Here is a 14,465-nt window from a genome sequence, read left to right as displayed (position 1 = left end):
AAGTTGACAGCTGAAGCGTGGTGGTTGCTTTTAGTCCTCAGCTTGGCTATTTGGAGGTGGATTACTTGTGTACTAGACAGGTCAGAGTGTCCCTGGACATTTGTCTTGCTCCACAAAGAGTGTTCACAACAGCTGCTCGGATTTAAAAAATAGAAATCTGTATTTTTTTTCCCATCTGTTTTTGTTTAAAAGTGTCTCTTACTTTTTTAACCGTGCATGTGGGAATTGTGTTAAAGCTGTATTGCAGAGTGGTGGTGGAGAAATGTAAAGACAGGTAGTGATTGTAAATGCAGTGGTTTCCTTTTTTTATTGTTTTAAGCAAATTACAATAAAAAACAGAACAAAATCCTCTGCACTTCATGAGAGATAGATAACCAACACTGGTTTTATTTACATCCATTAAACATTAAGCTTGAGTCAACAACTTTTTACTAAAGTGCAATGTTAAGAGAAATACAACAAAAGTACAATGAGCTCAACAGTCAAGAGTTCTTGCCTCTAAGTTTTTCACACATATTTTTTCAAATTTGTCTGAACTGCTTTTTCTGCTCAAAATGGAGACGCTTTATGAGCCTTACAAGCAAAGTGGAGAAACTGTGCCGAAGCAAGAAGAAAAAAAGATTACAATACTTCCACCATGTGGTTAACTGTACAGACACAGGCACAAAAACACAAGAACACCAAGAATTTCAAAGGTTATCAGTAAGAAAGACACACACTTGGAGTTAGTGAGTAAAAAAGTGAATATCAGGTAAACTATTGTCTTGAAAACCTTCTGTTTCCATTCTTCTTTAAAGGTGTCCTGTAAATACACATCAGATGCGTTCATTAAAGTGCATCCAGCTCATGGTTAAGCTCCTCTTTCTGCTGGAGGTGTGCGGCCTCTCCCAGCTGTCGGATGAGCTTTGCCAGTGTCTTCATGTCATGGTTCCCCCTCTCCAGCAGCTCGTAGCGAAGGCTGGAGATGTCCTGCTTGATCTCCTTCAGTTCACCTGCAGGAGGGTAAATAAGCAGCATCAAAATATTTTTTCATGATTTAGTGATTCAGATATTTAAGATAACCTGCTAGACTCACCTTCATTTACTTCATCACTGTCTTTATCCTGCTGTGCTTTTAGGATGTACCTTTTAATGAGGCGGTTCATTATCTTCTGTAATGGAAGGACAAAACATTTTTTCAGGTGTCAGAACTTTATACAAGTATTTATTTGTAAGATTACTTTTTACTTTGATTCCCTACGTTTGAAGACGTATATACAGTACGTTCTGATCCTAATAGGTTTCCAACTGACTCGTTCCTTTTCCAGCAGATTCAGAGTTACAGTGATCGAATGAAAGCAGTTGATGGGATTGATTATTCACACTGAAGCTGCCGATTTAAGAAATCAAGTTACATCAATACCAGTTTAATGCAAAGACTTTCTATTTCTCTTTCAACAATAACACTTCTTCCATAATGATATTTTTAAATAGAATTCAACATGTTTTATATTAAATCGTGTAGTGTTATCACTAGTTTTTATGTTATTCTGAAAATAATTTTGTTTCAAGTTGAATCAACATCTGTGTCCGTGCTAATGATGAAGATGCTGTATACACCGACATAGTCATGCAATAACAACAGTTTGTGCATAAATGTATGATATATGACCCTAAGAGATGTGCAGAGTGTAATATCTTCCTAATCAGCAATAGGACATAAATGCTGCTTTACATGGTGTTGGGTCGGTCGAAGAGGTGCTTCTGCATTGACATCCTCCAGTTGTCTCAGCTGAGTTGAAACAGCAGAGAAGGAAGAACAGAAGTTAATACATCTCGGTTTAAAACTGTTGCTCATGAATATGACACAAGAGGTCAGTGGAGACTTTAGCAGACCATATCAGAGGGACGTGGCGGAGGTCTGCACCTCTTCTGCTCTCCTACTACCACATGAAATATGTCTGGATCTAGTCCCTTAGATTTGCTCTACATGCAAAACCTGTAGTTCATATTGAATTTATGAAGGTAAAGAAGTAAAAGCAAGAACTGCTGACATTTGATTTATCTTAGCTACAAAAACAGATAAATCATCAGAGCAAATGAAAGAACATCAACAACCACCATAATCACAGCAATAACAATAATAACAACGGCCTTAAGGACATTAGAAACAATAACCACATCAACAGTGATACTAATAACAATAACTACAGCAATAACCAGAACTACTACTACTACTACTACTACTACTACTACTTCTACTACTACCACTACTACTACTACATCCATAACTATGACTTAAAAAACAACCATAACAATAACAACTACTGTAACAACAACAACAGAAAACTAATAACAATAATATACAATAACTTTTTCAACCATAACAATAACAACCACAATGTTTACAATAACAAAAAGACATAAAAGCAAAAAAAAAAAAAAAAAAAAAAAGATATTGTGAGTTTATTTGCGTAACTTATGGATGGTTGAAGTCACATCATATACAGGGATGGAAATTGATCAAATTATCTAAAATTCTACTTAAGGATTCAGTTCTTTATCGATTCTCATTTGGAAAAAAGGATCCGCAATTTCAAGGAATTGAAACACTGGGAACTGGTTCTCAACAACAACCGGTTTTCAATTCCCATCCCTAATCGCAAACGTCAAATCAAAAGATTTGGTTTATTTTAAAAGGCTTACTGAAATCAATAAAGATCATATAAAGTGTATTGTTGCGGCTCTAGTCTTTATTCAGCAACAAGTGAAAATGAAAGTGTATTTTCCTCAATGTCTCACATTCTTAAGCTCAAAGTCCTTTGTATCTTCGATCTTCTTCCGTGTAGGTCCAACACAGATAAACTCTCGGATCTTCAGTATGAGGGCTGCCACAGACTTGGGACTGGGTACGAGGTTGAAGGGGACCGGGAGGCTCCCACCATGCTCAAAGTAAGAGAACCACAGTTTAGCTCTTGCAAATTTCCATTCAACGTCGGCATCATCCTGCATCAACAGAAAGAGAAGAAACACAGTTAGATATTACACATAGCAATTTTACTTTTCAATATGTAACAATTTTAGGTCAAATCAACTTACACTAAATTGTGTTGATGGTTTAATCATACCTCAATTTCTTGGAAGGAGCTGTTAAACATGGCAATGAGCATATTCAGCAACACGATCACCATGATGACGTTGTACACCCCGTACAGAACATAACCTATATTCTCAATGAACTTGTGGTTGATGGTGATGACCACTGATTTCACTTCTGACAATCCAAAAATAGCCCAAAACAAAGTTTTAAAACTCTCCTCAATCCTGGACAAAAGAAGACAAGGCACATTAAAAAAAATAAAATAAAAAATTTAAATTTCTTGACAAGAGCAATCTGCAGTGAACACTTACGTTGTGAAGGCATTGTTGTGCTTGGCTCCGAGGTAGTATGAGTACAGATTGAACATCCCCACCATGAACGCCACAAAAACTGTGATGAAAATCACCATGAATTTAAAGATGTCTTTTACTGTCCTTCCCAGAGAGATCTGCAGAGGCCCGAAGCGCTCGTTGGCAGGCAGGATGTAGGCGATGCGGGAGAAACTCAACACGACTGCGATGGCGTAGAGGCCTTCAGATATGAGCTGCGGATCTGAGGGCACCCAGTGAATCCGAGCTGAAAACAATGAGAGCAGATGTAAACTCAAACTAATTTCATGTGATGGACGATACAGTTTTCCAATTCAACATATTCGGTCAAGGGTCCTCATTACTCTAGTGGTGTCCGGCAGCTCACAAATGACATGCAAACAAATATTGAACTTAGTTCAGTTCTGTTGCACAAATAACAATCTGTCAAATAAACTGAAGTGTAAAAAGAAATTTTACACTTAATGCACATATTTACATAGCTTGTCCAACAAAATATGGAATCTGCCTGTTGTCTTTCACAGCAGCTGATAAATGTTGGTTTTCCAACTGCAGATCTCAGAAAGCTAAATATGGTTAGATCAAAATGATGCAGAGAAGATAGTTTCAGTCACAATAGACAGAATAATTTGTGATCCTATTTACCTGGATGTTTAGAAATTAGCAGATGACAAAAGCAAATGATGAAAAGCACCAAATACCTAAATGGACCGAAGTAGAAAAAATTCCTAAATTGTAAAACTGCTAACAAAAATGTGAAAAGGTTAAAATGGTTAAGACACCTCCAAAAAAAGAAGCTACTAATATGAAAAAAAAAATTATATGCGTATATATAGATTTAAAAAAACACTGGAAATGGTGAAATATTGAAATTACCGAAAACAGCGGTAGAAAAAAAATGTTAGTCACTTAAACAGCTAGAACTGCTCAAAATGGCTAATCAAAGAAACAGCAAACCTGGATGAAACCAGAAAAATGTCTCAAAAAGCTTTAACAACTAAACAGTGTTGACGTTGAAAAAAAAATAAGGAATAAAATTTAAAACGGCTACAACCCAATAAACATGGTAATATATTTTAAACTACCAAAAACTGCTGAAACAGCTTTCATCAGTTAAGCAAATAAAACTGGGAAAATGGCTTTAACTTCATTAATTAATAACCAAAAAGGCTTAAAAAAAAAAAAAAAAAGATGGACAAAATAAAGTTTAGAATTTACAGTATTGGATAAAACAGTTGAAAGACCTAAAAGAAAACAATAAAAAAAAACATTGTATATTCTTTCAATGGATCTCAATCAAAGTTCTTAAATTTCATAAATGCAGCTTAAGTCATTTTGGTAAATATAGCTACATAATATATACACTTTATTTAGGCTGTGTAATTCTCATTCAGAGGTTAAAAAATGTTTGCTGTTCCAAACAAACTTTATTTGTTTTAAATTGAGCAAAAAAAGTGATTGGTTTGGTCAAAAAGGTCGCAGATGATTCATAATAAAGAACTGAGCAGAAAACCAAGAGGTCACAAACGTTTCCATGTTGAAAAAACAAATGATTGGACATACCAGAAATTTTGTAGCCCCAACTTACCGAGGTGGAAGTACTGTATCTCGAAGGGCAGGGTTTTGTTGTACAGATCCGTGTAGTGTTTGTCAATGTAGCTCTGTGCAGAACACGCATGCCAAAAAGCCATCAGCCTGGCGATGAAGGAGGTCATGAAAATGGCCAAAATACTGAAGTCCAGAAGGTTCCAGGGTTCTGTGATGTACTCTCTGAGGTCCTGCAACCAGATATCTTTACATTCCTCCCAGATCTTTCCTGTTGGAACACAGAAATTACAGTTTCCTGCCAGCCAAACGACTTCCTCTCAAATGAGACTGATATCATCCAAACATGTCAAAAGTATCTCGAACCGGTTATTCATGCTTGAATCATGTGAGGTTTATCATCACTGCACACTCATGGTGTATATCTGTGGAATTCAGCCTGAATATGTTCCTTTTTTATTTTTGGAAAGTCATACTGATTTATTATTGTAGAGGTGGAAAGAATGCTGAATTATCCACGTCTGCCCGATGGATATTTGTAGGTTTATAACTCCTGGATGATGATATCCTTGACCTGATGTGCACACAAGCTGTGATATAATCGTAAATCTCAGCGCGTGCTTGACGAGGCTTTGTTACTAAAGTCGGGAGAAGAGTAAATCAATAAGGAAATAGCTCAATGAGGTGGAAGGGAGAGTATGTTTACACTCATGACCTATGACCCACGAGATGATGAGAATCTCCATCCAGGTGAAGGGGGTGGTTTTCATCCGGAAAAGCTGCGAGGGGTAATCCTGGGTGGTCATGTTGGGCAGCAGGGCCGTTCCCTCGAAACGGTCCGCCGCGTTTAGGACCAGCACACAGAGAAATATGACGAAGGAAGCCGCGTGGGCCACGAACTTCAGAAAAGGTCCACACATGAGTTTCCCCAGCTGAAGTGAGAAGACAGAAAACGAGAGGAGGGAAAAGAAGTGCTTGAGAAATGATGCTACATCTTCTGAGAACAGCCTCTGAGAGAGTATCACATTTTTATAGCGGGAGATTATTAAAAGACTTTACAGAACACAAAATGTTTGACAGAAATGGACAGTTTGACTCCTTCAATAAAGAAACAAATTATTTATGTTATGATATATACATATCTAGTAATGAATAACTTCACACAATTTTGAAGTGCTAAAGTGATTTGATTAGTTTTCTTGTTTTACTGTACTTTGCTTGATTTTGTGATGAGGTTCAAATGCTTGTTGACGTATTTCATCCGGTACTAGTTTTTGGTGCTAATGTTTTAGCAGTTAGCTGTGAGGTGAGCTGTTTTACCTGCAGTGGCAAGAACAAAGTGTTCTTTCTCTTTACATTTGAAACAGACTGTCGGTACTGCCTCTTTGAATGATTGTGGTTTTAACCTCATAGCAGGAGTCAGTAATTGGGCATGGGTGCCACTATTGGCAAGTCACAGCGAAATCACTGGCACACTGGCAAAAAAACCCAACAAAAAACAAAAACCTCTCAGTGTGCATTTTTTTAAAAAACAGTTTCTGTCAAAATCCATGAGTACAAATGAGTTCCAGGTGCGCTGATATAAAATGAGCTGCATGCAACAAAATCTGCATGCAACAAAATATGTTGTGAACTCATTTGAGTTCAGAAGTGAATACATTGAAGGAGGTCAACAAAGTACTCAGAAATGTTTTTGTTTGTTATCTGACATGTCTGCTGCACCGGTTGGATTGGTATGATGAATAAATGTGGTGTCCCAACCCTGACCTTTTAAAATTGTATGTCCTATTGTATTTTTATTTTGTTTCCGGATGCTAGTGATTATGAAACACACTCATTGAATATCAAACTGGTGCTTCTTGTAAAATACTTTCTGTGAGGACGATCCAGAGTTACAATAAGAGGCTCAAAGCAGCTGATGGAAACCATAGTCTTTTTAAGACAAGTTGCCACCAAGTTATTAGTTTCTTTTTATTTCAGAAAATATTTGAAGACGTTGAATTGGTACTTTACTTTTTTTTTTTTTTGATTGATGGCCTCGGGCCCCGTGGTATCGCTACAGGCCCCCCCACAACAGTTCTGGCCACACCCAGTGGACAAACCACACACACACACACACACACACACACACACACACACACACACACACACACACACACATTTCCACTCCTCATGACATGTGTTGCTGATGATGCTTGTTTTCTGCCATCATTCGTTCAGCTATCAAAATCATTTTTTTCTTTGTTGTTGCTTCTTTGTTAATTTATGTTCCTGCTTGAAAATCATGTTACTGTCTAGATAGAGCTGCTCAGGCTCGTTTAACCTAACAACAGTTGGAAAGTATTTGGATCAGTGTGATAACTGTAAATAATATTTGTAGCACAAACAAGGGTTATGTCTGTTGTCCCCCACCCATCCCCCTATCCCCCCTCTCTCTCTCCCCCCTCAATCCTCTCTTCTCTGTCTCTTTGAGCGTTACCCCCCGGTCATGTATGGCAGCCATGCCAACTTCTATTAAAGGCAGCAACACAAGGAGACTCCTAGTCTCTTCCTGTTGCAAGAGCAAAAACTGTTCTGACACTGGAAGGCTCTCAGTCACATCATATTGTTTGCCCAAGCTGCCGAACAGGACAAGGGGGGAAAAAAGAAAGTTGAGTGGAAGGAAAAAGTTTGGTGGGAAAAGGGATGACCTCAGCCTTGAGAGAATTGTCAATAATTTGGGGGAGCTTCACAAGGAGTGGACTGAGGCTGGAGTCAGCACATCAAGAGCCACTACGCACAGACCAATCCTAGACATGGGATACAAATGTGGCATTCCTCATGTCAAGCCAGCCCTGCACAAGAGACAACCTCAGAGCTGTCTTACCTGAGCTGTGGAGAAAAAGAACTGGACTGTTGCTCAGTGGTCCAAAGTCCTTTTTTCAGATGAAAGTAAATTTTGCATATCATTTGGAAGTCAAGGTCCCAGAGTCTGGAAGATGAGTGGAGAGGCTCAGAATCCACCTTGCTTGAAATCCAGTGTGAAGTTTCCACAGTCTGTGATGATTTGGGCTGCCATGTCATCTTGCTGGTGTCGGTCCACTGTGTTTTCTGAAGTCTAAAGTCAACGCAGCCATCTAGCAGGAAACCTTAGAGCACTTCATGCTTCCTTCTACTAACAAGCTTTATGGAGATGCTGATTCCATTTTCCAGCAGGACTTGGCACCTGCCCACACTGCTGAAGGTACCAAAAACTGGTTCAATGGACCATGGTGTTACTGTGCTTGATTGGCCAGCAAACTGACCTGACCTGAACTCCATAGAGAATCTCTGGGCTATTGTCAAGAGGAAGGTGAGAGACACCAGACCAACAATGCAGATGACCTGAACTCTGCTATCAAAGCAGCCTGGCTTTCATTACGCCTGAGCAATGCCACAGGTTGATCGCCTCCATGCCACACTGCACTGACACAGTAATTCATGCAAAAGGAGCCAACCAAGTATTGAATTCATAGAAATGAACATACCTTTCAGAATCCTTACTTTTTTTTTATAATATCCTTTTTTTCTTGTGTTTCTTGAGTGAGGTCGCCCGGTAAGGCGTGGCAACATCGCGTGGCGGTCTGGGACAGTGCCTCTGGAGTGGCAGACCGGGGTGGTGATCCCTCTTTTTAAGAAGGGGGATCGGAGGGTGTTTTCCAACTACAGGGGGATCACACTCCTCAGCCTCCCCGGGAAAGTCTATTCCAGGGTACTGGAGAGGAGGATCCGGCCGTTAGTCGAACCTTGGATCCAAGAGAAACAATGCAGTTTCGGTCCTGGTCGCGGAACACTGGACCAGCTCTATACTCTCCACCGGGTGCTCGAGGGTTCATGGGAGTTTGCCCAACCAGTTCACATGTGTTGTGTGGATCTGGAGAGATCTGACCATGTCCCTCGGGACGTCCTGTGGGGGGTGCTCCGGGAGTATGGCATTCGGGACCCTTTGCTAAGGCCTGTACGCCCGGAGCAGGAGTTTGGTTCGCATTGCGGGCAGTAAGTCGGACCTGTTCCCAGTGCACGTTGGCCTCCGGCAGGGCTGTCCTTTGTCACTGGTTCTGTTCATAACTTTTATGGACAGAATTTCTAGGCACAGCCAGGGACCAGAGGGGGTCCGGTTTGGGGATCACAGGGTCTCGTCTCTGCTTTTTGCAAATGATGTGGTCCTGTTGGCTTCATCAAACCTGGACCTTCAGTGTGCACTGGCGCGGTTCGCAGCCGAGTGGGAAGCAACTGGGATGAGGATCAGCACCTCTAAATCCGAGGCCATGGTTCTTGACTGGAAAAAGATGGCTTGTCTCCTTCAGGTCGGTGGAGAGCCCTTGTCCCAAGTGGAGGAGTTCAAGTATCTCGGGGTCTTGTTCACCAGTGGGGGGAAGATGGAGCGTAAGATTGACAGGCGGATTGGTGCAGCGTCTGCAGTTATGCGGTCACTGTGTCGGTCCGTCGAGGTGAAGAGGGAGCTAAGCCAAAAGGCCAGGCTCGATCTTCGTTCCTACCCTCACCTATGGTCATCAGCTTTGAGTCATGACTGAAAGAATAAGATCCCGGATACAAGCTGCTGAAATGAGTTTCCACCGTAGGGTGGCTGGGCGCACCCTTAGAGATAGGAGCTCAGTCACCAGGGAGGAGCTCGGAGTAGAGCCGCTGCTCCTCCACATCGAGAGAAGCCAGCTGAGGTGGCTCGGGCATCTGTTTCAGATGCCCCCCGGACGCCCCCTTCGGGAGGTCCCACGCCTCGGGGTCCCACTGGAAGAGCTGGAGGGAGTGTCTGGGGCGAGGGAAGTCTGGGCATCCCTGCTTAGACTGCTGCCTCCGCCACCCGGCCCCGGATAAGCAGAAGACAATGGATGGATGGATGGATGGATGGATGGATGGATGGATGGATGGATGGAAAATTGTCATTAAAAGTTGATTGTGGGACCCAAAGTAGTTGAGAACCACCACTGCTTTAAAGGGCTGATTGCAATCATCTCAAAGCAGACAAGAAATAGACACATTCTCCTGTTTGTCACTGACCTTGCTTGTTGGAGCAATCCAGTAAATGAAAGCCAGAACAGGCAACCCAACAGCAACGCCAAGGACAAGTAGAATTTTTGCTGCTGTCGTTTGCTGACGCAGATCGGACAAGTTCTCGTACCAGATGGAGAGGAGCCGCTGTTGGCAGTTTGGATGTGCCACAAACTGCTCCGATGGGGGAGATGTTTGGTGTGACAGAGGAAAAAGGAGGAGAAAAGACTTACATGTTACATGTCAAAGTAGAAGGTTCACATATCACAAAGCATGACAATAAATGTGTGCTGTTTTTACCTTTTTAGCCTCATATTTTATTGCAAGTTTGAACCTGATGAGGGATTGTCTGCTGCAGCTCTCAGCACTGTGACATGAGTCAGTGTCTCCGTTTAAGATGGCCTCCACTTCTTCTGTGTTTCGACACAAATCCAGGAGTCCCACCACAAAATCTTTACACTGCATGGACAGTTTTTTGTAATCATTCTGAAACAGACAATTCACCAAACATTTTGTATGTTAGATTTATGATTTCATCAATCAGAAACAGTTTGATGGAAAATCAAAATCCAAGGGAAGACTGAAATCTTTTAATGGGAATCATGTTTCAACTTGGAGTCTCTTGTATAGGCGTTGCATGTTCTGCCTGTGCATCTGGAATTAAAGAGAAGTGTTTAGATGAATGAGTTACTCTTTTCTGTTACTTTTTTAAAACAGATCAGTTTGGCATCCTACCAAAGTTATATCTCAAGAGCAGCAAGTGATCGATATCAATGTGTTTCTATGCTTTGTTTTTGACCTCTGTGTGTCACTGTGATCTTCATCGACTCTGTTTGGCAACCAATCAAATTTTATTGGGAGAAGTCTCTCTTTGTCAGCCAAAGAGGCCACAGTGCATGAGGGAGGAGACTAACAGGACACAATGAAAAAGGAATGAAAGAACAGGCGGTGCTGCCGTGTTGCCTCTGACAGACACTCCGGCAGAGCAGATTACTTAGAAATGTGTGGGCTAACGTCATAAAACCTAGCTTGCAACCTGTGCAGGTTTATGGGACCCAGTTGGGTAAAGTGGTTAGAGAAGATGGATGAATGGGATACAATAACAATCTGTATGATTTAGTATGTGCCTCAGGAAAAATCTGAAATATGTTACCTTGAACTCTTTCTCTGTGTTGGCCAGAACTGCGAGCTCATTGCTGAGTTCCAGAGCGGCGATCACTGGGTCTTCACTGGAGAGGCAGAGGTATGCCGGACTGGCCAGGCCTTTATATGCATTGATGCGGGACTGCGAGTGGCTGAAGGAGTCATTCCTCTGCTGCTCACTGCAGATGCTGCACTGACAGAAATAGTCATGGGGCTGCTCTATACGGGCTTCCTTCAGCAGCAGTATATGGACAATTTCATACTCCTGACACTGAGAGGCCAGGATGATGGGGGTGAGGTCATGAGAGAAACGTGTCCCATCTTCATCATAGGAGAAAAAGTCATCGTGTGTCTCGGCCTGGCTGGGGCTATTGGACAGCCTCTGACCATCTTCCAAAGCCTTGTGGCTCAGAATGGCCTCCACTATTCGTATGTAACCTTTACTGATGGCTAACAGCAGAGCGTCGCCTATCCTCGCGAGGTCCTTCTTCTTCAGCAGAAGCTTTGCAACCTCTAAATGCTCGTTGGCGACTGCCAGCTGCAGAGCATTCTGGCCCATGTAGTTTACGCAGTTGACGTTGAGGTCTGGCAGCTCTTCCAACATGCGCCTGACTTCGGGAGCGTTGCCATACTCAGCTGCTTCTAAAAAGGTTTCCTCTGTCACAGAAAGGCAGAGAGATGACTGAGCATGGAACAAGTAACCAGCTCCCCTCAAAGCCTGCCTGCGTTTTTTGGTGGCTGCCTGTCGAATCATCACGCTTTTCTCTTCACTGCTCCACCTACACACAGATAAACACAATTTAATCATTATCGTTGGGATTCAGATTTTGCAGTCCTAATTGGCTGAAGCTCAAAATCTTTTTTTTCTCCACAATCAAAAGGCACCATCACCACATGAGGTTTACTATAGCACATTACAAATACTTTACTGCTTTGTGGGATTCGCTCCACGGTTTCCCAAAAGACCTTGAGAATGAAACAGCAGTGACCCAAGCAGTAAATAGACAACAGTTTGCCATGCACAGTTGGTCTCAGCTGAGTTATAACTCTCACTCCATGTGTGACACCGCCCACTGCTTCATCATCTGCTCTCCTTCATTTCAGGACACAGTAATGTCTAGGCACTTGGCCTCTGCCTGATCTGGGGACAAATACATTTTACATGTCATCCTGGATATTACCTATCATGCTGCATGCCACATGATGGAAACCTTTACAGGAGTGACATTAAACACATAAATTAAATTAAGATGATGCTACCTTTCAACAACCATCATTTCAAGTATCCACGGTATCTTGTGCCGTTGTCAAACGTGTAAATGAACTTCCTGTTTGGTAATTCCATTGATGTAACATGATTACTTCGAGAGCTTCAGCACAGATAATGCACAGTGATGACAGATGAGGATGGTGCTCCTTCATTAAGTCATAATTTGACTTAACAAGATTGTGCATAAGTGGGTAATCTGATGAGTGCATGCAATACATACACAATTTGCTTCATCACATGCCAAATAATATCAGCCTGAGCCATGAATTCTGTTCGACCCCAGGAGAGAGACAAAACACATCACCAAATGAAAGGACCTGCCATGCACATAAGAGTGATATAAAGATAGATTTACACAAGTTATTTTTCATTTAACATAGCATAGAAAGCTGTTATCATAAAGTTTACCTGCCTGGTATTCAAAGAAAGTCTTGTTTTTACTCTGCTCCACTTCTGCATCCCGAATAAGTAACTGAGGTACAGCTCAGAGAGAGCCGTGGATCAATAATTAGACGAAAAATGACAGGAACGATGCCTGTAATATTGTAAAAGTGACAGAAATATCATTCTTATTCATGCATTTGATATTGGTAACAACCCTACTTGCAAAATGTATTTTTTTGGAGGGTTTTTGTTTTTAAAGAGGAAAAATCCCAACTTTACATAATAAACAGAAGAAAACAGGATAATGAAATATCACATTACTGCTTGGTCACAAACACTAGGGCTGTTCAGGAGTTTAAAGGAGAAAACCAACCCATTTCATTTACTTCAAATTATATATTTGTATGACAACAATCTTTTACAAATTTTTACAGCATGATCTACTCACCTCAGGTAAAACTCAATTTCATCAGCTCCAAACTTGGTTCAGTTGTGCTTTGCAGCTCCTCCGGGTTATGTTATGCCTCAGTCAGAAGCCCTCTGGGCCACCTGTCTGTCTCTTACTGTGACTCCAGCCCTGGGTCCCTCCTCCTCTGGTCTGCATGCTGACGCTGCAGCCCTTTCATGCACACAGAGTGTTTTCTCACAGATTTTAGCAATTTTTTTGTGGGTTTTTCCCTCCACACCGGATACATTTGTGTCCTAGCTTGAGGATTATGTGTAATTTCCTTAATTTTCAGTAGGCTGGGCCCAGGGGCTAAGGGATTATTTTCATAGGAACTATCTGTAATTGTCAGAGTGCAGTTTCCAAGCAATAGCAACACTACTACATGTTGTTTGGGGGGGGGGGGGGGGGGGGGGGGGGGGGGGGGGGGATCATACTTTAGTCCCTGGCCATAGGACAGCATAAACAATCAGGAGAAAAGCAGATTTTCCTAAATCCCTCTGACTCACAGAGCCATCAATGTAAAAGGAAACTAAAACACACCTTTAGAATATTTAAAGCACCATTAAGAAGCAGGATGGAATGAATATGTGAAAGGTGTTCTCAGAAAGTTATTTCATGTCCAAGTCATTGCTTGATGTTTGGAATAATTCGCTTTTTTTTGGTTTGTTTTTTAAACTTGATTTTTTTGTATACTTTGTGTCTTTATATGAACATGTTGTGATTTTTTTTATTACACGAGTAATTATTTGCACAATGCTGTGTTTAATTGTAAAAGAAAAAAATAAACAATGAATGAAAGCAGTATGTTAAATGGGACTTTCAACACATTTATTTAATTTTCTTACAGTAAAATAAATAAGTAGATGATCGATAGATAGCTATCTAGCTATCTAGCTAGATAGATAGCTAGATAGATAGATAGATAGATAGATAGATAGATAGATAGATAGATAGATAGATAGATAGATAGATAGATAGATAGATAGATAGGTAGACTTGTTTTAAATTGGTTTGAGGCTTTAAGTATTCACAAGTCAAATTACAATAATCATGTGAAAGAAAAATGATATTTTAAAACAGCAGATATTCATCAAAACATACTGTATATTTGTTGTTGCTTGTTTATATTCCCACCCTTGTATGTGTACGTGAAGGCGTCACGGCGTTTATATATACTGCTATGCGCTCCCTGCTGGTCGACCCCGGTACTGCCTGAGCCAACCCCCGTCTTGTTGTCAA

The 14,465-nt window shown here is 41.2% G+C and overlaps 1 protein-coding gene across 1 annotated transcript; it reads right to left on the bottom strand.

The window, feature by feature from the left end:
• Positions 1-289: 289 nt before the first annotated feature.
• trpc6b (transient receptor potential cation channel, subfamily C, member 6b) lies at positions 290-11,932 on the bottom strand (the record flags this gene model as incomplete). Its single annotated transcript, XM_080458985.1, has 11 exons — positions 290-992; positions 1,076-1,151; positions 1,715-1,771; positions 2,782-2,985; positions 3,108-3,303; positions 3,391-3,655; positions 4,997-5,224; positions 5,669-5,885; positions 9,991-10,155; positions 10,282-10,467; positions 11,135-11,932. 11 exons carry the CDS (start codon positions 11,930-11,932, stop codon positions 829-831), a joined length of 2,556 nt encoding a protein of 851 aa, XP_080315111.1. The 3' UTR covers positions 290-828.
• Positions 11,933-14,465: the final 2,533 nt, after the last annotated feature.

This window comes from Lipophrys pholis (assembly GCF_963383615.2).
Source record: "Lipophrys pholis genome assembly, chromosome: 3".
Classification (NCBI taxonomy): Eukaryota; Metazoa; Chordata; class Actinopteri; order Blenniiformes; family Blenniidae; genus Lipophrys; species Lipophrys pholis.
The sequence above is the reverse complement of the archived record's forward strand: the minus strand, read 5'-3'. Positions and strand labels throughout refer to the sequence as shown.